The sequence below is a fragment of the Castor canadensis genome, chromosome 8, assembly GCF_047511655.1.
Source record: "Castor canadensis chromosome 8, mCasCan1.hap1v2, whole genome shotgun sequence".
Taxonomy (NCBI): domain Eukaryota; kingdom Metazoa; phylum Chordata; class Mammalia; order Rodentia; family Castoridae; genus Castor; species Castor canadensis.
In genome coordinates, this window is record NC_133393.1 from 140,513,066 (window position 1) to 140,536,931 (window position 23,866).

At 41.8% G+C, this 23,866-nt stretch overlaps 2 protein-coding genes across 2 annotated transcripts in view; one reads left to right on the forward strand and one right to left on the reverse strand.

Moving 5' to 3' along the window:
- Positions 1–23,866, forward strand: part of Hcfc2 (host cell factor C2) — a 93,166-nt gene that overhangs the window by 47,776 nt on the left and 21,524 nt on the right. The gene's annotated exons all lie outside the window — the stretch shown is intronic.
- Positions 1,113–17,173, reverse strand: Nfyb (nuclear transcription factor Y subunit beta). Its single transcript, XM_020152433.2, has 8 exons — positions 17,021–17,173; positions 14,430–14,516; positions 7,133–7,226; positions 6,454–6,584; positions 4,176–4,373; positions 2,835–2,916; positions 2,040–2,119; positions 1,113–1,558 (listed from the first exon to the last, which is right to left on the reverse strand). Exons 2-8 carry the CDS (start codon positions 14,433–14,435, stop codon positions 1,526–1,528), a joined length of 624 nt encoding a protein of 207 aa, XP_020008022.1. The 5' UTR covers positions 14,436–14,516; positions 17,021–17,173; the 3' UTR covers positions 1,113–1,525.

The following is a 23,866-nucleotide window of genomic DNA, read 5'->3' on the forward strand; positions in this document are numbered from 1 at the left end:
ATATTTATCAAAATATTAACATTGGTTATTTCAACACAGTAGGGTGACTATTGATTCTGCTTAACCACCCTGTCCCTTTTTTTTTTCTATGTGCATTTTCTGTAATAAAGATTTTTGAAAATGGGGGTAGGAGGAAAGGGGAGTAACCTCAGAAGAGCCCACGTCCACTCCCAAAGCTCCTTCTGGTAAAGTAAATGTTTCTGCTCAGCCTGTCTCTGGAAGATCGCTTCTACCTTACACAGTTGAGTGTCCTTCACATATGACATTCACTCAAACTTCCTTCTAGGCAAACTACACAATAGCCATTTCTGGTAGTAAATTAAAAAAAGGAAAGAAAAAAAAAACTTCAGGTTAATTATCACCAAAAAGAATAGATGAGAAAATACAAATTCTCACTTTAAAAAAGGAACAATCCAAGTACATACTACTAAAATTATACAAAGTTACATTATCTAGGGTTTGTTTATTGCAAAGATCAAAACAGCATACTAGAAGGGGGCTTGTTTCCCAAGCTCACAGCACTCACTCTCTTCTCCAGTCTGTTCACTCACTCATGCAAGTCTGTACACACAATGATTCCAACGTTTCTTGGTTCCCACAGTATAACAGGAAACCAGACATTTCAGTTAAAAAAGCAAAATGAGGACATTTACCGTCAGGCTATAGAATACCTCTTCTGGAAGAGGGTGCTGCAGTACTTTAAGATGTGTTTTGAAAAAAATCAAATACCAAGCTACAGGAACACTTCAGGAGAGCTAGGACCACATTAAACCGAAATGAATTCCAACACTCATAGTAACAAACTAAAAAGAAAATCTAGTGTTAACGAAAGTATCAGTAACTAAAACTACGTTAACAGGCACAATGAACAGTGTAAACACTGTTAATGGGCACCGAGTTTTATAGGGCAACAATATTTGCTTCCGCATTCACACTTCATTATTCAATTACATTTTCTTAAAAAATGGTGCTGCTTAAGCTATGAATGTTTTGCCAAAAAAAGTAATTTCAATAAATACGGCAAAGGCTAAAGATCCAGCTAGGTTATCATGCAAGAAATTATAGAGCCAAGACAAACTCAAATTTATAATAAAGGCAACCTGCATTCAGAATGAACTCTACCCTTATACTTTATTAAAAGGGCAAACATCATGAATTAACCAAGCTGCTTACTTGAATTACAAAAGTAACATGATTCAATATGAAAATAAGAAACTGTCTACAAATCTCTGACAGTAATAAATTGCAATATACAATGCATACAGGCGTCATACAGAGCAACAAACTCTCGTACAAAACAAAAATATTTTAATACCTTTAAAATCCAAAATTTTCTTTAAAATCATTCATGAAAAAGATTCTCAAGTCAAAATTAACACCTCAATTAGTCAAGCATCAGGAAGCTACATTACAGCTACTTAGTGTACAAAGAGACATCTTCACCAGTCATTTCCTTCTAATGTCTCTGTTCCAAAATTGTACAGACTCTTGCTTCTCTATACTCCCGTTCCATCATTTCTTCAGATCATGAAAACTGAATTTGTTGAACACCAGAAATCTAAGATTTGAAAATTTAAATCATGTAATTAAAAGTTTAAAAGTAACATGTGCATACTACAAACATTCACTGAACAGGGCTGGAGATGTGGCCTAAGTGGAAGAATACTTGCCTAGCAAGAACAAGGACAGTTCAAACCCCAACAGGGTCAAAAAAAAAAAAAAAAAAAAAAAAAAAGTCTACTTCCACCCCAGCTCTTCACTCTCCATTCCCTCTACCCAGTGGAACTACTTCAATAAGTTCTTAGATATCTTCCTAGAAATCAATGCCAATGTAAATACGTGTAAATATATACATGCGTGTATGTATATACACACACACCCTTAAGGAATTCAATACACTTATATGTATTTTGATAAAATAATTTTTTATAACCTTAATCTTATCAGGTCCTTAATAGCAATGTATTGAAATTACTCATTAAAAAATCATCAAATATAATCAATTTTCCAACTGTTTAAATATAAAGATGGTACAATACCTGTTGGTAGGAAGTTGTGTAAACCATAACATTCTGTTGTTGACCATCTGCAGTTATTAAGCCAGCTGGTAATTGGTTAGCTAAAAGACAGAAAGAAAAAGTTAGAGAAAATAACTGCCTTTACTTTCTTGGCCTGAACCTTAAAGTTTAAATGTAATTCGTGTTTCCTTCACTTCTGCCACTTACCAATGATAAGATTTTGGTAAAAGCATAAACCCTCAAGCTTTCTATTCAAAAAAATTCCCTAAAAGGCACATTTTCCTGTTGCGTTCCTCAGTTTTCTGAATGTGCACGTCTCTACAGAATACCTACTGCCCACGTTTAGACGTATGCACAAGGACTGGGTTGCCGGTTCATGGCTAGACCTAAACCACAGCATGAGGTGAGGCTGGGAGCTACATTGCACGCTAAGCTGATGAGAGACCTAAGAACGTAAGTGTACGTAATACGTAAATAGAAAACATAAATATACATTTTTAACGTGACAAGTGCCACAAACATTTATTGTGTTATATATTACTCTCAATTTAAAAGAGCATCCTTGAGAGCCCAAATTTATTTAAATCATTTAATTTTATATTATAAAGTACACTTCTCAATATTCCTATCTCATGTGAACGTTCACCAAAAAACAGGCTATGAAAAAAGTCACCAGTGAGAGGCCACGACACTTCTACACTCACTAACTTCAACTAAGGATGAACTAGCAAGAATCGTTCAGAACCGCGCGAGCTAAATTCCCAGTGCCTATGTTCCTAAACATGACTGCAGCCATGTAGCAGGATCACTGCTTACTGAATGCCTCCTCCGTGAGCTCTTCACTTAGTCCGTCCGTAGCTGTGACTGCTCCGCCAATCCCCTTCTCGCCTTTCATAGCCTAGGGAAGGAAGCACCACAAACTCTTTGGAAAAGTGAAACTCTTCCAAATGGGAAGGTTTGCTTTTCACTGTCTAAAATTAGGTGTTTCTAGGATTACAAATGTTTAAACAAAGTATTAGTAACACTTCTGCTTAATTACATATAAAGAAGCCCTTCAAAATGCTTTTTATAGCATAACAAGAAAATGTATTAGTAATGACCTAGAAAATCAGAAGTATTTATGGATAAAAATAAATCATTTTAATTCCACACATCAAAGGGTTAATAGAAATCTACCTACGAGATATGTAAAATTCATAGCTCGTAAGTCTACAGATGATCCAAGTTATAGCGCACACACACACATACTTCTCAGTCAACTGAGAAGTACTGGGAAGCAGCAAGTTTAAGTTTAAAATTCTTAAAATTTAGACCAAAGACCTCTAAAGTTGCATCTATTCTAAGGTTGTATAATACTGAAGATTTGGAATAGTATTGTGAAGAATTTATACTTTCTCTTCCTCCTTTAATGGTTCTGTTCAGGTACCACTAATTTAATGGTACTCTGACACTAAAGTTATTAAGAATATATTTTGAAAGCAGTGTGAATCTGACACCCACCTTTAAGTATGGAAATAAATAAGCTGTGACCTCAATTTATTTTTGCAAAATTATAGCACTAGGCAAAGATAACCTAATAGGAAGTATAAAAGAATTTGGTCCCCCAAAAGAGAAAGACCATTATAAACTTTCTTATTGTCTAAGTTATCGAAACAGCCTCAAGCTAAGCGATGCTGCCTCTTTCAAGTTAACAACAGTAACAGCAAGCAGTCTTAGTGAGCACTGAATATTGTTGACTTACTCCTTTCAACAATTCTCTGGAGGAGCTATAAACCTCACTTTACAGATGAGGAAACCAAGACCTAACACACTCAAATGCTGCACCCAAGATCAGAATTCACAAGTAGCCTCCAGGTGCAAGAATCCAGAATCCCTCTGATCACTATGTAACTAAGCAATAAACTGAAGAGAAAAGGACGGGCCTGCTGTTTAAGAGAGGAGGGGTTTTTGTTTGTTCCTTTTACTTTCTCACAGTGCTGGGGATGATCCCAGAGCCTGCAAGACAAGTGCTCTACAGCTGCTGATTTAAGTACTGAAATTTAGGAAGTTAAATACTTAGGAGAAATGGTACATCATCTGCTACCAAATAAAAAGTGTTAAGGTGAATAGCGCATCCTGTGTTCTTAAAAGCAGGAAGTTCTGGGACGTCTGACTTACTTCTCTAAATTTCTGAAGGTACAGTTTCAGAGGTTCCACATAACTGTCGAAGCCTAAAGTGGACATGGCAAAGAGAATGTCCTCCCCATTGATTGTCTTCCGCTTCTCTTGATGGCATCTCTCACTTGCTTCAGATGTTATAAAGCTTATGAACTCACTTACACATTCTTGGACACACTCTTTGGCATCTTTTGCAATCTGAAGAAAAATCACAGGTAAATTTGCAGGAAATATAACTAACACCTGAAAAATAAGACTATTCATCCTTCAGCCATGAAAAGTAACCTTTAATCTCTTAAATATATCCTAATAATATTAACAGAATGTGTGCTGTCACAATTCTGACCCTCAGAATCACAATAACACCTCAAACACAGTGAGGAGTTTTGACAACTATTCACAGAAAAAATACTGTAAATATACTTGAGCCACTGGACGTCCGTCCTGACCACCCTATGCTCCGGGAAAACCGAGCCCAGTTTGTCTCTACACTAAGTACACCAGGCTACGGACTTTGCTGCCTTAGCATTTCCACAAATAAGGACACTGCAAAATAAACACCAGCCCCCCCGAAACTCAAAAACTGAACTTACCTAAGATTAGAAACAAGTGAAAAATGACACCTGATGACTTTTTTCTATTGATGATACAAGATGTTAAATAAAGATTTGAGTTTATTAAAAAACTTGCCTAAAGAATCACACACATGCTGGTGGAGTCGCTTAAGTGGTAAGAGCACCTGCCTGGCAAGTATGAGGCCCTGAGTTCAAATCCCAGTGCCGCAAAAAAAACAAAAAAAGTCACACACCTAACAAAGTCATCATAAAAACAATTCTTCCCTGAGGGATCTGGGGTCTGAAAGTGCAAGTCTAATGAATCAGTCACACAATTCCAGAACCACTTATAACAGGAATGACAAACTCCTTGCTAAAACACACTGTCGTTCACCTCCATGCCTATTCTACATACTAGAGTAATTTTTTTTTTGGAGTCATTTTAAAAAAATTAAAAAATAGAGCTGGGGGTGTAGCTTAACTGGTGGAGCGCCTACCTAAAAAGCACAAGGCTCTGAGTCCAAACCCCAGTACTGCTGAAAGAAGAAAAAATTAAGTGAAATTAAGTATATTTTATTTAACCCAATATATTCAAATTACTATCAACGGAACATGGAATCAATTTAAAATGATTATTTTCACTCTTTCCTTTGAGTATTCAAAATCAGGTGCACTTTTATGTTTACAGCACATCTCAGTTTGAACCAGCTACGTTCAACTAACTGCTCAGTAACCACACAGGGCTAGCAGCTTTAGACTGGATTGTGCAACCCTAATCTAGTTGAGCAATGGTCAACAGCTGCACATTTTTTTCCCTGAAACGTAAGGAGGACCTTTCTCAGATTGGAACTTAAAGGCTTAAGTGATTTGTTTTAATAGTACACTTATTACTTTCACAAAAACAAAAAGATTTACTATGCAATATAAAGCAACATATAAAGTGTGAATTTTAATTCAGACCAAGTGATGAGTGATGAGCTTTGTTTGTTTTTGTTTTTCTTCTTTTAATGGGATTTTGAACTTAGGTACTTTCTTGAGCTTTTTAAGCAGGCACTCTACCACTTGAGCACATTTCTTCTACCTACAGCCTCCTGAGTAGCTGGGATTATAGTCATGAACCATTATGCCTGGCAAGAAGTTAAACTGTTCTAAAAAGACAAAACTACTTAAAAAAAAATACCATTTGAAATGTATAAAATCTACAATTGTATAAAAATAGCTATTTCCAAATACCAACTGCCACACACCCTAGCCCAGGATTTTTTTTTTTTTTTTTAAATCTTACTATACCTATATCAGTCCTATCTAATTTTGCTGAAATAAAATTAAGACATAAATTACAACTTCATATGTCCAAATCTGATAGGTCTGACAACGTACCTATTTTTTAAATTCTCAATTTTTTTTTGGGTGGGGGTGCTGTTTAGAATTTAAACTCAGGGCCTTGCACTTGCTAGGCAGGCACTCTATCACTTGAGCCACTCTCCAGTCCCTAAGATTCTTAATTCTATTTTATCTGCTTCCAATGAGTGGAGGGGCAGCACCCAGGTACATTACAGAAATGAAAGTGGAACACAGCTCAGTAACTAAGTAGTGAGAAATACGTATTTGATTTGCTAAAAGGCTGAGTGACTAAAATCAATAGCTAACTACTGATTCAAACATGTATTTGCATAGTTTTACATTTCTCAGAAAAACCTAGTCCAGTTTTTCCTTTGTGTTACCTTTCCTGTTTGAGGGATAGCATTTTTCATTATCCTAGCCACATTTGCAATTGGAAGGTATATATCTTGTTCTCTGAAGCTTTCTTTTGAACCATTTGTATCTTCATGATCATTCATGCTGTCCTCAGTATCTAGAGAAATAAAACAATTTATTTTTTTAAGTTTCAAGAGTCTCAGCATTCTCACTTCAAGACAGAAAAGATGGTCAGAAATTATTTAGAGTAAGTACCGTTCTGACAGATTTCCTACTGTTTTTTAGGGACTAAGCTAGCAGTTCTTATCATCTCCTCAGGTCTAGAAATGACCTATTCATTGCTTTCAAACCCACTGCCTACAATTCTTTTGTCCTCACCCACCACCCACTAAAATTCTACCTACCCATTCTTCAAAAAGCTCAAGTAACATTTTGACAGCACCTTCAAAAGTGACCTTTCCTTTCATAAAATACCACAATTGCTTCTCTGTGGCTTTTCTCTAACATACTTTATAATTCCTTTTACTTCTCATTTCCCCTACGAAGATTTTTGGTTCTTGATGCCAGATTTTCAAAGAACTGTGACACGGAGATTGTTAATTGTCTTGTACAGACAAAAATAACCTAGACCATCAGTCACATTAATAAAACGTCCTTTCTAACTTGCCCTGAATTTGCATCTGGCTCTAGTCATGGCTTTCTTACCGTCGTGAGGCTGTATGACATAGTGGCTCCCTCCGATGTAGTCTGCAGAAATCCCTAACTGAGAAGCATCTGTTGTGGAACTGTCACCATCCATCTAGGAGGAAAGAAAGCCCGTCAGTGCTCCTCACGTAAAGTACTAAAAACAACAGGTTCAGAGCACAGAAACTCTCTTAGAATGGGCTAATTGCTTTTTTTCATAGTTTTAAGCTTACTAAGAGAAAACATTTTTATTTCTTGACTTGGAAACATTTTAATAATTTGCCAACCATTCAAGATACCCCTACCAATATTCCACAAGTGATAAGCGTAAGGGCAACAGGGAAAAAACAAGGAAATATTGTAAAGCATATTCCTCTTTCTTTTCAACTACATAATCAACATGACTTACAACCTCACTTATCCTCCAAATGCCGATCAAAGTCAAATTGGTTTACTAGTTAACTGGGTGTCACCCACACCCCACTTTCAGCTTTCCTGCTAGAGTCTAATGTACCCTTTTGCTCCTGCTACAAACGAAGATCCAAAACAGATCTTGTTTGCTTGGGTAAGAAGCCTATGGAGTCCCTGAAGTTCTATACTCATGTCACCAGAAATATACCACCTTTTTTTTTTTTTTTGTTAAAGATAGGGTCTATGTTGCCCAAGCTGGCCTCAATCAAACTCACCATCCTCCTGCCTCAGCTTCCTGAGTGCTAGGATTACAGGTATGTGTCACCACTCAGGCTTTATACCCACATTGTAAATAAGCCTGTCACCTTTAATTTTGGTCAAAGGTTCATTTTTTCTTCCCCAAGTCCCTTAAACTTTCTGATTCTTTAAAGAAAAAAAGAAAAGCAAGCATCTGGGAGACCTGCACATAAAGATGGCCTACAACCACAGACAAGAAGGAGAGTTACCATGACTGTTTTAAAGCAAGTTTCCTTAATTAATTGTGCTTAGAGCTAAAAGAATTCCAAGAGGAAAATCTGGAAAAAAAGTGAGTCATAAGCCCTGAACTGACTCCATTCCATCCCACCACCAGCAGACCCCGGAAGGCTTTCTGCCTTGCAAATACTGCTATTCAAAACAATAAAGGGCTAGCTTCTTTTGAGTGGAAAAGTTGAAAGTGCATTACCTGGACAAAAAATATAGCAGGGATGAAGTGTGCACATGCTTAGGCCAAAGAAAGAACAGATATCTGATCTTGAATGTTTACCAAGACCCCAGGACCAGCACAAAGTTAATGTTATTAATTGCAATATTTCAGTCTTTGTGTAATACATGTCTCTTCCATCTCTGGTGTTTTTTTTTTTTTTTTTTTTTTTTTTTTTGTGGTTCTGAGGTTTGAACTCAGAGCTTATACCTTGAGCCACTCCACCAGCTCTTTTTTTGTATTAGGTTTTTCGAGATAAGGTCTCTCAAACTATTTGCCCAGGCTGGCATCAAACCTCGATCCTCCTTAAGCTAGGATTACAGGCATGAGCCACTGGTGCCCGACTCTGGTGGATTTTTTTATCTGATACTAAAGTACTAGGCTAATTTCTAAGTCTTCAATTACATGGCATTTTTTTCATGCATCTGTTGACTTGGATGTCTCATTTAACTATACATATAAATACATTTCTGTCATTTATATTGTTCTTTTAGGAGGAAGAAAAATAAGGAATCACATGCCTTTAACAATCTGTGAAAGCACAGGGTACCTGTTTATCCACTCACTTTTTAGTACCCTCAAAGAGATATACAGTTAGTGAGCTGACTCTGACTCTCCTACTGACTTCCTGAAAACAAGCACCCTTATATCTATATAAAATGGAAATAACACTCCCCTTCTCAAACTAATATAAATAAACATGAATCACTACCCAAATATAAAATGCTACATTGATCATAAAATGCTGAAAAGACACTAAGAGAGTAGCCTTTCCTGCACACAGTGACAGATGTATTAGCCACGAAGGAGCTGAGCCCATGAGTTTTTACAATGATCTAAGGACGATCAAGATGCAAGAAATGGGCCAGGGGCCAGTAGCTCACACCTGTAATCCTAGTTACTAAAGAGACAGCGATCAGGAGGATCCCAGTTCAAAACTAGCCTGGGCAAATAGTTCAGAGACCCTATCTTGAAAAAAAAACATCACACAAAAGGGCTGGTGAAATTGCTCAAGATGCAACCCTAAGTTCAAGACCCCAGTACTGAAAAAAAAAAAAAAAAATCCAAGAAATATGACCAAAGTGTGTGTTCAGAACCTACAACTGGAAACAAATCTTTTTTGGGGGATGGGGATCTAATAACAGAAATTCCTTGTTAAATGAATATCCACAGAATATCATTCTTTTAAAATTAGCTAATGAATAAAAAAACTGGGCAATAACCAGGTAGATCTGGGAGGTCCTTATCTTGTCATACACTAGAATTATTGGCAGGATTATCACTTGGTTCATAGCATTAGCCTCTCTAAACCTTAGTCTTCTAAACATGAAGATAAAAGCTATTTCATGGAGCTGTCAGAATTAAATGCCTAGAAAGCTGCTAAGACAGTGCTTGGCATGCAGTATGCTCCACAGACATTGGCTCTTTTCCTTCTCCTTTGAAGAGAAGTTGCATATTTTCTGCTTAATTCTGTGTCTTTGCTTCTGCAAGTTTTAGCTTTTCTGCCACTTCACACCTTCTGTTCCTTTCCTCTTTCTACCATCAAAATCCCACCTTGGACTTTAATCCCTATGTTCCCAAATCCCTTTTACAATCCAAAAGCTAATGCTGACTTCTTTGATGCTCCATGGTAATAGCACTATTCATTCAACAAATTCACCCAAAACTTTGATTCATACACTATGTTAGCCACCCTCCTATACATAAGGGATGGTGGGAAAAACTTGTTAGATACATTCCAAAGGGGTGTTTTCCTAGGTCTAAATGTCTTACAAAAATTTATAAAACAAGCCAGGCACTGGTGGCTCATGCCTGTAATCCTAGCTACTCAGGAGGCAGAGATCAGCCAGGGCAAATAGTTCAAGAGACCCTATCTGGAAAAATACCCCACCAAAAAATAGCTGATCAAGTGGTTCAAGTGGTAGAACACCTGCCCCACAATCATGAGGCCCTGAATTCAAACCACAGTACTGCCAAAATGTATAAAACAGAATGTAGATCGTAAGTCAACCAACATGCAGTTTACTAAGTGCGCACATAGTATTTATCAGGTCCGTGCTATGTGTGCTCTACGACCCAGATAAGCAGTCAACAACACAGATAAGATCTCTGTCATCATCCTGCAGAGAAAACAAATGTTACATAACTCAGAGGGACAGAGTGAAGGGCAGAGAGCAGAGTCTATTGGTACTTTCAGGACACAGGCTCTGAAATCAAGTCACCTAGTTTGAATTCTCTGCTACTTTTTGGCCATGAAACCTTGAGCAAGTTGGATGAAAGAGGACTTAACCTCACAAGTCTCCTGTATGGGTCAAGAAATAATTTAAGCAAATATTCAATGTTATAGATAGCTATTAAATAATTGCAAATAATTAACTAATTGATAGTGCCAAGTGCTAAGAAAAACAAAGAAGTTTTGCTACATTCTGTGGGTGCTTATTCCAAAAGGGCCTTGCCAGTCTGAGGGGTCAAGAAATGTTTATATTAAGAAATGGCATTTAAACTGAGACTGAAAGAGGAATACAATTTATTCAGGATAAAAATTTTAAAAAGAAAAGAAAAAAAAAAGTGGGCTGGGCTGTCAGAGTGGCTCAAGTGGTAGAGTGCCTGCCTAGCAAGCACGAGGCCCTAAGTATAAACCCTAGTGCCAAAAAAAAAAGTGGGAGAATAATGTTCCAGACAGAGGAAACAGTACAGGAATATGGAATATAGTGCTGAGGGACTGAACCAAGGCTAAGCAGTGCCTTGTGGACAAGAGCAAATCAAAGAGGAATTTAGGCACAAGGGTGCAAATCAGGTTTCTTTAAAAGAGTATTCTGGGCAATACAGAAAATCCATCCAGTGCAGACAATGACCTGGAGGGGAACAAAAACAGAAGACTAGCAAGGACTAGAATGCTGCTGTTAGGGCATGAATACAGACAAGGTTAGATCACCCCAATATCTGTGTCAGGGCCAACACCCTGGACATCAAGAGAACCAGGGCAAGCTGGGCACTAGTGCTTCACACCTGTAATCCTAGCCATTCAGGAAGCAGAGATCAGGAGGACTGTGATTCAAAGTCAGCCTGGGGAAGTATCTCAAAAATACCCAACACAAAAGAGGGCTGCCAAAGTGCCTCAAGTACAGAGCGCCTACCAAGCAAGAGCAAGCGTGAGGCCCTGAGTTCAAACCCTAGTGCCACCAAAAGAGAAAAAAAAAAAAGAACCAGGGCACCTAGGTTAGACCAACAGGATCTGGTGGCTGGCTAACAGCTTGAGCAAGGATAAAGATTCTCCCAGCTGGGAAGACAGATGGCATCACTGCAGACAATAGGACAGGAAAGGATCACAATGCTGGGCAGCACAGGCCCTATAAGGCATACATCAGTGACTGAATTTACAAAGGTACTGCTATGTCCAGTTGTAACACTTATAGGCCAGGTTTAAGAACAGAGAAGCTGTTTTATTTCATACAGGTAACAAAAGGAAAAGAGCAGGTAGGATAATAACAAGAGTATAGGTAAAATTATGAATCGTATCCAAGGGAACTGATAGATATGGGCAAAGAGTAGGTAAATCTCATTAAATTAATTTCCACGACTAGACTATTTAGTTGAACTGGTGATACTGTTTTCTAAAATATTATGTGAAAGAAATGGTCAGCTGGCTAGTGTTACGCTGTTTTTTTGGGTAGCAGTCTATAAACTATGCATATAATTTGTGGGTCAAGTACAGTAAATACTGCTAACTTTGACATGCTGACTCACTGAACACTTTATCTAAACATCTCATGCAATGTTCATGGCCCTGGGCAGCAGGTAAAAAACTGGGGTATACGAAGCCAATGATCTGCCCGAGCTGAAATCTAGAGCCTCTAATGGAAAGGACTTTACCAAATGCATTCCTGGTCATTTTCCTGTAGTCCTTCAGCCAAATCTTTAATTTGCCCCCTCTAAATTCTACTGAAAGCATTTCAAGTCTCTTCTCAAACAAGGACATTTCAAGTCTCTTCTCAAACAAGGACACTATTTGTAAAGTGTTTAAGAAACACACTCTGGACTACAGTGGGGAGTGCTGGCTCTTAGGAAAGCTTGCCTGGGTTTGAAACATGGCTCCCCATTTACTAGCTCTATCTATGAACGAGTTACAGCTTTTGTGTGTCAGCTTCCCCATTTTGAAATTTTGGAAATGATGTTACTATGAGAAGTTATTGTATAAAAAGCACTTAGCAAAGTGCACAATACATAGTAAGAACTCAGCAAACATAACCTAGTGTAATTATTGTCTCTTCAAATCAAATACAGGTCTTTTTTTCCCCCCCTCTAACATAACTTACCCTTTTGTGGTATCTGGATCACATTCCTTTGATCTCTTTTGAGGTTAAGAAATAACATATGGTTTCCTCATCTCTAGTGTATTTTCGGTCCTCCCTACCAGTTTCTTCACTCTCCTTTAAACATGCTCAGTGTCTCCTTACACACACAGCGGCACACAAGAGACAAGGAAACCTTCATTCTACCCTACACCTTGTCTGGCTGTTGTTTTCACCCTGACAGTCCTTACACACCTCATTTCCATTTAAACTTCCAGATGTGTGCATTTTAACTTCAGCATGATACTGAGCGGTTACTCTTAAAGGAGTTGCTAGTGATCTTGCCTTCATCCTACTCCATGAGTCTGTAGTGCTGGCCTCACCTTTATGCTTCAAATTCTCTTTCCCTTTACTTCCAAAGCACCAGTTTATTCTTTCCTCCCCATGCCCTAATTGTTAGTTCCAATCTAAGGCTATTGTTTTCCCTTTCTTCCCTTACTCTTAATGAGCTCATTAAGTATTACCTCTATGCTCATAAATGCCTAATCCACCACCACTATTTTGCTTTCCACATAAGCAACCATCACTGCAACCTAAGACACTGGGAAGTGAAGCGCATCTGGCCCCATCCCTACAGCAGGCAAGGAATAATCTCCTCTTCAAAGACTGCAATTCTGTGAAGAAGGATCCTGCTCTCCACTGTTAGTGGAGGCTGAACAGACTAACACTAGTTTAGGTTCTTCCATCTCTTCCAGGCTCTACCTTATGGTTACTTCTTTAAAATATCTCCCAGATCTGCCCTCCCTTTTCTATTTCCACTGGATTAGTACCCAGCCTGCCTTAACATACTGTTTTAAGATGAATCCACTCCCTAGTACACTGCTTCTCCAGCTTGAACCTGTTCCTAGAGTTTCCTAAAAACGACTTCTGTATCAAATTCAATTCTCGCTTTCATAGCTTTAAGTGAGCAGATTCCCACTGCACCTACCCAAACTTGTTTCCAACTTAGTGCTAGAATATGCCTTTTTTTTTTGGCGGTATGGGGTTTGAACTCAGGGTCTCACACTTGCTAGACAGGCGCTCTTACTGCTTGAGTCACTCTGCCAGCCCTTTTTTTGACAGGTTTTCTCAAGGTAAGGTCTCAGGAACTATTTGCCCAGAGCTGTCCTCAACCTCAATCCTCCTGATTTCTGCCTCCTGAGTAGCAAGGATTACAGGTGTGGAACACCAGAACCCAGCTTAGAATATGCCTTACTTAGGGATAGCCAAATGCAGTTCTTATTTTATGACTCAAAGAAATGGTGACATGACTGAGGTCACAGACATAGTAGCAGAGCAGAACTAAGTATCAGCTGGGTGGGCAAGTGCTAGCTCTACACTCTACTATCCTATGAAATCCCCTTCAGGCCATGTACCTCCATCTCCATGCCCTAAATGTGAATGACTCACTTATGCCTCCAGGTTTTGCTTCAGGTGCCACCCTCTACCTAGCTAAATCCCACCCAGCCTCAGGTTCAGTTTAGGCCCCTAGTTCTCTCCAAGACACCCACCACACCTCTCTTTTCTTTTCCACTGTGCTGCAATGAGAATCAGCACTGACTTCTAAAGTACTCAGTTTGACTAAGGCCCTGGCAGCTCCACAGAAGCCCGGGACAGGCTTTTACCCTACAGTGTCAGCAACACTTAGCAGCTCACAGGGACCACTTAATATATTCAAGTAACTGAAAGTAAGGAAGCAGTGTGGATGAGCAGAGGCACTACTTGTCTAAACTTGAAAGGCATTCCTTGTACCAGTAATCTCCAATATATCAGTTATAATTGTGTTTCTAGCCAATTACTGTTCATGTGGAATTAACAACCAAAATATACTTACTGTCATGAAATACTGTCAGAATTGTGTTGTCAGTGGTGTTCAAGAACACCTGTCTAAAAAGGTGTCCAATTTTTGCCCAATTTCAACCTGAAAGATAAATAATAGAGTAGAAATGTATAGCATATATAGTAAAATTAAAGAGGACATATAAGTTTATCTACTACACTTGGTCAACAGAGTATTAAAAATGGGCATCCAATAAATGTCTGTTGAAATCAAAGATTTATTTTTGAAGAAATTACAAAAAAGTTAATTCCATGAGGAAGGGGGAAGTTACTTTTCCAGCATAATCCCAAATTTGTTTTCATCATAAATATTCACGATACATCACGAGGAACTAAATTATTTGGTATGCAGAAGACTGAAATTTTCACATCTAAATTACTTGAAATGTTAACACCCAAGACACAAATACTTCACCTGTTAATTTTTTGAGGATTTTTTTAATGTTTCAGAGTGAAAAGTAGGAATTTAAAGCTCAAAAGGAGGAAATGGTATAATGCTTTTAAATTAAATATCAGATTATACTGGAAAGAAGATGCACGCTGCTCACCAAAACAAACAAAAAATACTCCGAAATCAAGACCCTCCCTTATTTCTAATTTTGAGGCACATTTTGGACTAAAATTGTACTCAATCTGATAAGGCACAAATAGATGAAAAAATGAGAATCAATTACAACATTATATCCTTCATGTCTTTTTCTTGTTAAGTTTTTTTGAGACTGGTTCTATGTAGCTCAAGCTGGCCTGGAAAGTGCCATCTTCCTGCCTCAGCCTCCCCAGGGCTGGGATTACCATCCTAGCACTACGCCAGGTCAATCTTCATTTCTCATCTGCTCTTGTCCTTTCTTCAAGTGAAATAATTAAATGGTGGGAGGGGGTGCCAAAACAAAAGCACATCTTTTCAGTGTTAATGTTAAAGGCAGAAGTACTGGTTTGCATTCAAGCATGAAATCTAGTAAACAGAAAAAAATGTAGTCACTGAATTGAATTTGAAATGTCAGGCAGCAAAGGCCTGACATTTGTTTGCTGTAATCTTAAAAGTAATTTCTAATTTTTTTCATCTAGTACCTTCTTTCTAGATCCAAAACTGCCCAGAAAACAACAACAACAAAAACTCCTTCCTTGTAGCTACAAGAATGTTTTTAGGGCAACTTTGAAGAAAAATCTGCAAATACAGATACTATATATATCTTGCTTAGAATGGGTGGGGGTGAAGCCACCATACCACACAACACTCACCTAAAAGTTGATAAAAGTCAGTGCATTAAAATAAAAACGCTAGCTCTTCCCAAGGTATACATTTTCTCAAGGGCAGTTATGCTGCATGTAATAGCTCCAGGGCATGCACACAACTGCTTAATGTTTGAAGAAATGTAAAATTGTATCCAAAAAAAGCAGTCGCAGTCGTCTCTTCTTCCAGCCTCTCCATTCTTTGGCTTCAACAACCAGTTTTGCATTGATACAATCCTTAAAATTAAGCTCCCAAAGCAGTGTAGACAAGGAATAACTAACTGCCTTTTAAGGAATTCTGGTGAAACTTTCAATACTTTACCAATAAAGTCCCTATCAATTAATACCACTGCTATTGATCCATATTCCTTATCACTGTAAGCTGCTTAACAGTTCGCACACTAGGAGAGCTGAAGTCACCCAGTGATTTGTCACACGCACCGCGGACCTGGGGAGTCCATGCGGATTAGTGGGATGCCATTTTTTTTGAAAGACGCCTGCTACCTAACCTTGTCTGGATCGTCTTGGTACAAGACTTGGGGCTCTGCAATTCTTTGTTCTCACACTCCTGTTCCTTAAGGCCCTGCAAATCCTCCCGCCTCCCACCACCGATGATTAAAACCTCAGTCCAACCCGAAGGGCTTCCTTCCCACCTTCGGGGCAAGTCCGGGGACCGCAAGCCGCCAGATGGCTGCATTCTTTACATGCAGACAGGGCTGCGGGGAAGCCAGCGCCACTCCTTCCTCCTCCCGGGGACCTCGCTGCCTCCCCACGCAGGTGCGGGGCGGCCCGGGCCCCGGTCAACCTGTCAGCCCGCGTGTCTGGACCGGACCGGAGCGGAGCGGCCGCCCCCAGCGCGCATCTCCGCAGCCCGGCCCCAAGCCCAACGCCCGCCGCAGGCACAGCCACCGCCGGGGCGCGGGAGACAAAGCTGCGGCCGAGGCCAGGCTGGCGTCCTCCGCCCGCGGTCGGCTCATGGCTCAAAATGGAGCCGGCCCGGGACGCCGCCGCGAGGGGCGCCGCCGGGGCCCGGCAGCCTCCCGGACCCGGCTCGCGGCGGCCGCGCCTGGCCCGCATCCCGCCGCCCCTGTGCCCGGCGCACAAAGAGCCGTGCCGAGGCCTCGCGCCGCTCCCCGGCCCGCAGCGAAGCGGCCTCGCCCGCCAGCCCGACCCGGCCCGGACGCGGCCCCACTCGGCCCGGCGGGAGGGAGGGCGGGCTGGCGACTGCGGGGAGGCGAGTGCCCCCGGCCGCGGTGGCGTTGGCGGCGGGGACGGCGCCGGGAGGAGACGGACATTTCATTCGAGCTAAAGTGGAGTCGGTTTAGGAACGATCATTGGCCGAAGCGAGACACAAACCTCCAATGCAGCCCTGGTTGGCTCCCGTCTCCAATCGGCTGTTTGGTTGGACAGAAAATGGCTGCGAAGGAACCAGTCCCAGCGCGGAGCTCCGCTTCCAGGATTCGGCCTCCCCTCCCTCCGCCGCAGGCCGCTTCCCTCGGCGTGACACCCTCCCTCCGCGTCGTCCGCGCGCCGAGGCCACGCCCCCAGGCCACGCCCAGAGCCCGCCCCTGGCCACGCCCCACGCCGTGGGCTTGGCCGCTGCGGGCAGCGGCGCGTTTGGCGCCCTGCGGAGGTCTACGTACGCTCTCGCACAGGGCTTCTCACGGCCCGTGCGGAGCGTGATCTCTCACGGCCCGTGCGGAGCGTGATCCCGCACGCCTCCCTCTCGTGGGAGGGATCCTTCTCCTTCCCCACGTGGAAGCTGCTCAGCCACATGAGTCCAGCCCGCCTGCGTCTGGATTTTTAAGACAGGAACCAAGGACGGAAGGCGCTACCTAGGGCGACCCCCAAGCTACCGGGTGGGTGTGAAGGGCGGGTGCCTCCCGGGCTGTCTTGGGCACCTCGTGTTTTTCCTGTGTCCCCGGGAGCGTAGCCAGGTTCACAGCCTTCCCTGTCACTTAGTTTCTCAGGTGTCGTCAGGAGACACAACCCTCTTCCTCTTCGGGTTCACCAGGTTGATCAGTCCAGCTACCCTCCCCTCTTCCCTCCGCCCCGTAGTCCTGAACTTAACACTTTGCATCTCCTGCCCCGTCCCTCCCCAGTAAGTAACATGGTGGTTGCAACCTGGCATATGGCTCTTCCCATCCGGGTGACACCGGGCTGCAAGAATCCCTGGCCCGTCCTGGCCTCGGTGCAGCCAGGCTCCTTCCCTGCCTTTGCCTCACTGCAGTGGGGCCGAACGCCCCTAGGCTGCGACCCTCCCGGACGGGTGGTGACCTCGACGCCCCTCCTTGCCAGGAAAGCCCAATTTCTGCAGGCTTTACCCTCCCGACCGACCAAATGGCCTGGCGCCGCATTGAACTTTACAGCTTTAATCGTTTACAAATAAATAGAACTCCTACTGTGTTTATGTATGTATATAAGCATTTCTGTACCAAATAAGGAAGCAAGAACAAATGAAATCTCCCAAATGATTCCAAGGGAGTAAGAGCTGCTGCATTCCAGCCTCCCCTCTTTCAGGCCTTGACCTTGGCCAGACTTCTTCACCTCTTTGTAATGGGAATAATAATGGATAGAAGCTTCTAGGCTTGTTTGGAATTCACATACACATAAAAAGACTTAAAAAAAAAAAAAAGCTGACTTACCCTAAATTTCTTTTTTGTTTTGTTAGTTTTTATTTAGGAACTGGAGGTCTCACTATGTTGTCCAAGATGGTACTGAACTCTTGGGCTCAGTCAATCCTCCTGCCTCAGCCTCCCCTTAGCTGGGACTACAGACATGCACCACCACACCTGGCTTGTCAGATTTTCATGTGATGAGAATTTCAATCTCCATCAAACTTCGTTTAACCATTATTTGCTAAATAGGAGTAAGATGGGCCCGAGTTTAATTCCTCCCTTCTTTATGTTTCCTGATAGTGAAGTTTTTGGGGTGCAACAAGGTTCCCAAAGGTCAGAACTGCAAAATCCAAAATAACAGAATTGGGAATAGACCGATCCACACACTGAGGCTGCCCCTCAGTTTATGTCGCCGTTTGTGTGGGAATCGTAATTCAGTAAGCACTAAAACAGAATCCTTGGCACAATGAAGATGGCACAGTTGGGTTTTTCTTTATTCAAAATAAACACTGTCCCGTGAAGACAGTGTATTGTAGTACTGTATGGTCTCTGCTTTTAACTTCCTGACTCTACTTTTGCTCCTCTCAATCCTCTCTTGTGCACTGAGGCCTAGAAGGATCTGGTTTTGTTCTTTCTCCCACCCCGGCTTATGCCTTTCTCCCTGCCCCTACCTCACCACTCTAGACCCCCAGCCCTGACCCAACTACACACACACCCCAGGCACTCACCGCAAGATCTAAACGGCTCTGAGTTCTCCCCTCTTCAGAGAGGGACTTCTCTGACCGCTCCTAAACTAGCCCCACTTCTTAAAGGTTCCACCACTTCCCAATAAAGGATCAAGCCTTTAACATGTGGGACTTCGGGAGACACTTAAGTTCCAAATTATAGCAGGTAACCTTTGTCTCCCCTGTCTAATATCACTTCCTGTGTATCTCTCTCTCTCAAATACAAGAGAAACCTGATTCTCCAGAGAGTGAGATTGGAAGTGGGACTTCCGCAGGTGATGCATAAAATAACCAGAGCCCAGCTGATACCTTGATTGTAGGCTTTGGAAACCCTGAGCCAGAGCCTCTTTCCTATCCCACAAACACTGAAAGAATAAGTGTCTGTTGTTTTAAGCTATTGTTTGGGAGTAACAGGTTACCTAGTAATAAATAGTACAACCTAATGAACAATTTGAGACGGTTAAATATTGTATTCATAAAATAGAATATTATGTTACCACTGAAAAATGTTTTTAAAGAATTGTTTTGTTTCAGTCCTGGGAATTGAACCCAGAGTCATTCTTTGGAGGGCAGGGGCTAGGTTTGAACTCAGGGCTTTACACTTGCAAAGCAGGCACTCTACCACTTGAGCTACTCTTCCAGCCCATGGAATTTTTCTTTTTTCTTTTTTTTTTGAGGTAAGGTCTCACTGTGTAGCCCATATTGGTCTTGGACTCATGATCCTCTTGCCTCAACTTCCCCAGTGCTGGTATTACAGATAGGCACCATGATAATAGGCTGAAATTTATTTCTTGATGAGTGCTCCTGGTGGTTTCTTCTATGGTTGTTGTCAATTTGTTGTGTGCTGCTGTAACAAAATACCTGAAATGGGGTAATTTGTAATGAACAGAAATTTATTGGCTCATGGTTCTGCAGGCTGGGAAGTCCAAAATCAAGTGAACACCTGGTGCCTCTGGAGCATCTTGTAAGGACCTTTTTGCCATGTCATCCATGATAGAAGGGCAAAGAAAGCATGACAGACAGAGCAAGAGTGGACCAAACTCACTTTCAAACAAACTCTCAAGATAACTACATTATCTCATTCATGAGGGCAGATCCCCATGACCTAGTCACCTCTTCAAGGTCCTACCTCTCGTCACGTGGCATTAAGGATGAATTTCAACACCTGAACTTTGGGAGACACATTCAAACCAGATAGAAAGTACCAGATTGACTGGCAATACGTTTTAGGGGTAGAACATTTTGGAGACAAAAGGGAACAGTGAAAAGATATGGTTTATTGTTAGGTGGTTGGCATAGGTGATATGAGTGGAGGGTGGAATGAGCTCTGGAGTGAAATGCTTAGTTTAAAATCCTGGTGCTGGCAGGGCACCGGTGGCTCACACCTGTAATCCTAGCTACTCAGAAGGCAGAGATCAGGAGAATGGAGGTTCCAGCCAGCCCAGGCAAATAGTTCAGGAGACCCTATCTCAAAAAACCCTTCACAAAAAATAGGGTTGGAGGTGTGGTGCAAGGTGTAGGCCCTGAGTTCAAACTCCAGTACCACAAAAAAAAAAAGTTTAGAAGAGTGCCTGGCACATTGCAAACCAGCTAAAATGTTAGCTATTATTGTTGTTTTGTTTTTGCTGTTATTGTTACAATTATCCAGATGATGATGACTGAAAAAGATATTAAAACTAAGAATAACTGTGGAGTACAGCACTTAGGAAGTATAACAGTTCTTTATATTTCTCTGCTGCAGTGGAATCATGCCATCTATTAAAGATTACCTAGTTTAACCAGTTGTGGAAGTAACTTATTTGCTATGTGATAATTAACACTGTGGATAAGAGGGACCCAAGGGAAGGAATAAAAGAGCAATAAATTTTAATAAGGTCTCTAGGGAATGGCCTGACAAGGTAGGGGTGTTGAGGCCTGGAGAGAAAGGAACTGCAGAGGAGAGTAGAGGGGAAGAGGCGGAGGCCACAGACAAGCCTCCCATCTCTCGAGCCAGGACAGCTCCCAAGGCTGTTTAGTTGATTACACTGAAAAGATTGTGATACCATGTCTCCCATATGTTGTTCAAAATAAAAAGGATGGTTCATTGTGAAAGATGTGGATGGAATTCCCACAAAGTTCTAGCTTTCCCCATGATAGGTACTTTGATAAAAAGTTTTTTTAAATCAATTTTTTTTTTTTAAATTTCTCCTTCATTTTTTGATGTTTCTGCTCTGCTGGTCTCTACTAAGCATATTTGCATAATAGGTAATCCCACCTGAGAAGTTTTGCCTCTTGATACTTGCTTTGTTTTTTGTTTTTTGGTTTTTTTTGGCAGCACTGGGGCTTGAACTTGAGCCACTCTGCCAGCCGTTTTTGTTTCTTTTTTAAATCAAACATTTGCCATTTGCTTGGCTGACTCTTGAACATCCGTCTACATTTACCTTAGATACCACCTCAAGATGGTTAGTCCTGATCGGAAACATTACTGGATTAAGCGACATCTAAGAGATTAGAAAAGCTCATCTCTGGGTGTGTCTGTGAGGGCATTTGCAAAGAGAATCATGAGGGATCGAACCTAATTAGTGGTCTAATCCTTTGGTGGATTAAAAATTCAAACAGACATTTGGGAGGGAACTGAGGAAGGTGGGCCTACTGGGAGCTTGCCTTTGAAGGGTGTATCTTGTCCCTAACGCCTTCCGGTTACTCCTCTTTGCTTCCTGGGTGTCATAAAGGGAACAGCTTTCCTCTGTGGTGAACTTCTTCCATGATGGTTTTTACCTTGTCACGGGCCTATAAGCAATGAAGCCAACCAACCATGGACTGAAACCTTGAACCAAAACAAAGCTTTCCTCTTGTAAGTTGTTTATGTCACGTATTTTGTCTCAGTGACAAAAGAGGTAACAAACACATACCTCTGGGAAACCTTTCTTGATTCTAAGACCAAGCCTTGTATCTTTCACTAATACTTCCCTCTGGAATGTAAATGTTATTGAGCCACACCTTGCCTGGTGTGTGTGTGTGTGTGTGTGTGTGTGTGTGTGTGTGTGTGTGTGTGTGTGTGTGTGTGTGTGTGTGTGTGTGTGTGTACATCTTATCGAAATCCACAAATTATAAGTCAGTAACAGTTCCTTTCCCAAACTGAACACCCCTGTATGATCAGAGCCCTTTGCACCCCTTCTGTCACCTCTCAGTCTCTCTCCTGACCTGTGAGACCTGGATCAGTTTTGCCTAATTCCAGCTTGCATTAATCTTTTCTGTGTGACTTTCACACTCATCTGTCGGTGTAGTGTTTTTCAAGAGCTCAGGCTTGGAATCAAGCTGGGGTTGGGACCTCAGTTTTCCCACTTAACTGCTGGTGTGATCTCAAATTTCCTAACACCCAAGCAGAAGAGATGAGCTTGCCTTTTTAATCTCTGCAGAATCTGACAGCAGAGACCAGGGCTGATGGACATGAATGACCTCAGCTTAGGGTACTGGTTCGTACTGGATTGTGAAGGTGGGAATAGTGGGATACCAGGTACCCTGACCATGGTCAGGGCCTCTTAGGGTTGTGACTGCCGCCCCATCCCCTGTACTTGGTGGCCTAGGACAGTGTCTGGCTCAGAGCCGAATGAAACTACTAAATGAATTAGTGATTGAGTGAGTGACCCCTGCCTCCCCCCAGCTTCCTCTTCTGACAAGCTCATGTACAGTTAACCAGCCTGTGTCAGTAGCTCCCATCTGCCCCCCAAAACCCTTGCCCTTTCAGTGCCTCAAACTCAGAGCATTCTCCCTACCAGTATACGTTCCACGACACTGAGTTCAATAAGAACCCAAACGCAGGTCAAAAATCCCATAAATTCACGCTGAATTTACCAGGCCGACTTTTCTGAGCCTAGAGTGATAAAGCTGAGAACAAAGCATGTGTGACCTCACTCTGAGGACACCCTGAGTTCTATGCACTGGGGAGTGAAGGACCCTCTGCCACCCACCCCTCCCAAGCTGGCATGGCTCCTGCCTTCATTACCTTCTGAAACAGAATTTTCTTACCTAGAAAACTGAGGGCATGCCTTTAAAAGGTATGTCTTGTTCCCTAGTCCCTTGCTCTCTTTCTGGCCACCGTGAAGTGAATGGCTTTGCTCCACCACGCCTTCCTGTCGCTGTGATATTCTGCCCTACCACAGGCCAATAGCATGACTGAAACTTCTGAAACCATGAGCCAAAATAAATCTTTCCTCTCTTAAGTTGTTTACATCAAGTATTTTGTCACAGTGATGAAAGGCAGACTAGCCCAACTCCCCAGCCCCTGCCTTTTTTCTTGTTGGGTCTTTCTGTTTCTCACTTGGTGTTATCACCAGTGGCAACAGTAAAACCTGAAGGGATCCTCTATTTTTTTCATTCATAACAGGCTTCACTCTTGTTGTGGTTTATCCCAGAGATTCATGTGTGAGAAGTTTGGTCCCCAAGTGGGGCAGTGTTGAGATGGTAAAAACTTCAAGAGGTGGGGCCTAGTGGAGGGTAACAAGGTCATTTGGGTTCCAACCCTCATGAAGGAATAGATGCTGTCTCTCAAGCCTGGGTCAGGGTAGGAGTAGATTAGTTCCCAAGAGATTAAGTGATTATAAGAAGAGTGAGCTAGCTGGGTGCTAGTGACTCATGCCCATAATCCTAGCTACTAGGGAATCTGAAATCAGGATTGTGGTTCGAGGCCAGCTCCAGCAAAAGTTTGAGAGACCCTCCCCCCATCTCAACCAATAGCTGCTTGTAGTGGCATATACCTGTCACCCCAAGCTATGCAGAAGGCTGAGGTAGGATGTGCGTCCCCACCTGGCAATACTACATTTTTTTGTTCTTACTTGTTAAATCCTGAGTAACAAGACCCTTTGTATCACATATTTAGT

What these genes read in the sequence shown, in the direction of transcription:
- Nfyb (XM_020152433.2), bottom strand. An exon ending in CTATCCCTCAAACAGGAAAG is followed by an intron (nt 4,374 to 6,453) that starts GTAACACAAAGG and finishes ATTTTTCTTCAG; the next exon opens with ATTGCAAAAGATGCCAAAGA. An exon ending in ACCTTCAGAAATTTAGAGAA is followed by an intron (nt 2,917 to 4,175) that starts GTAAGTCAGACG and finishes TTCCTTCCCTAG; the next exon opens with GCTATGAAAGGCGAGAAGGG.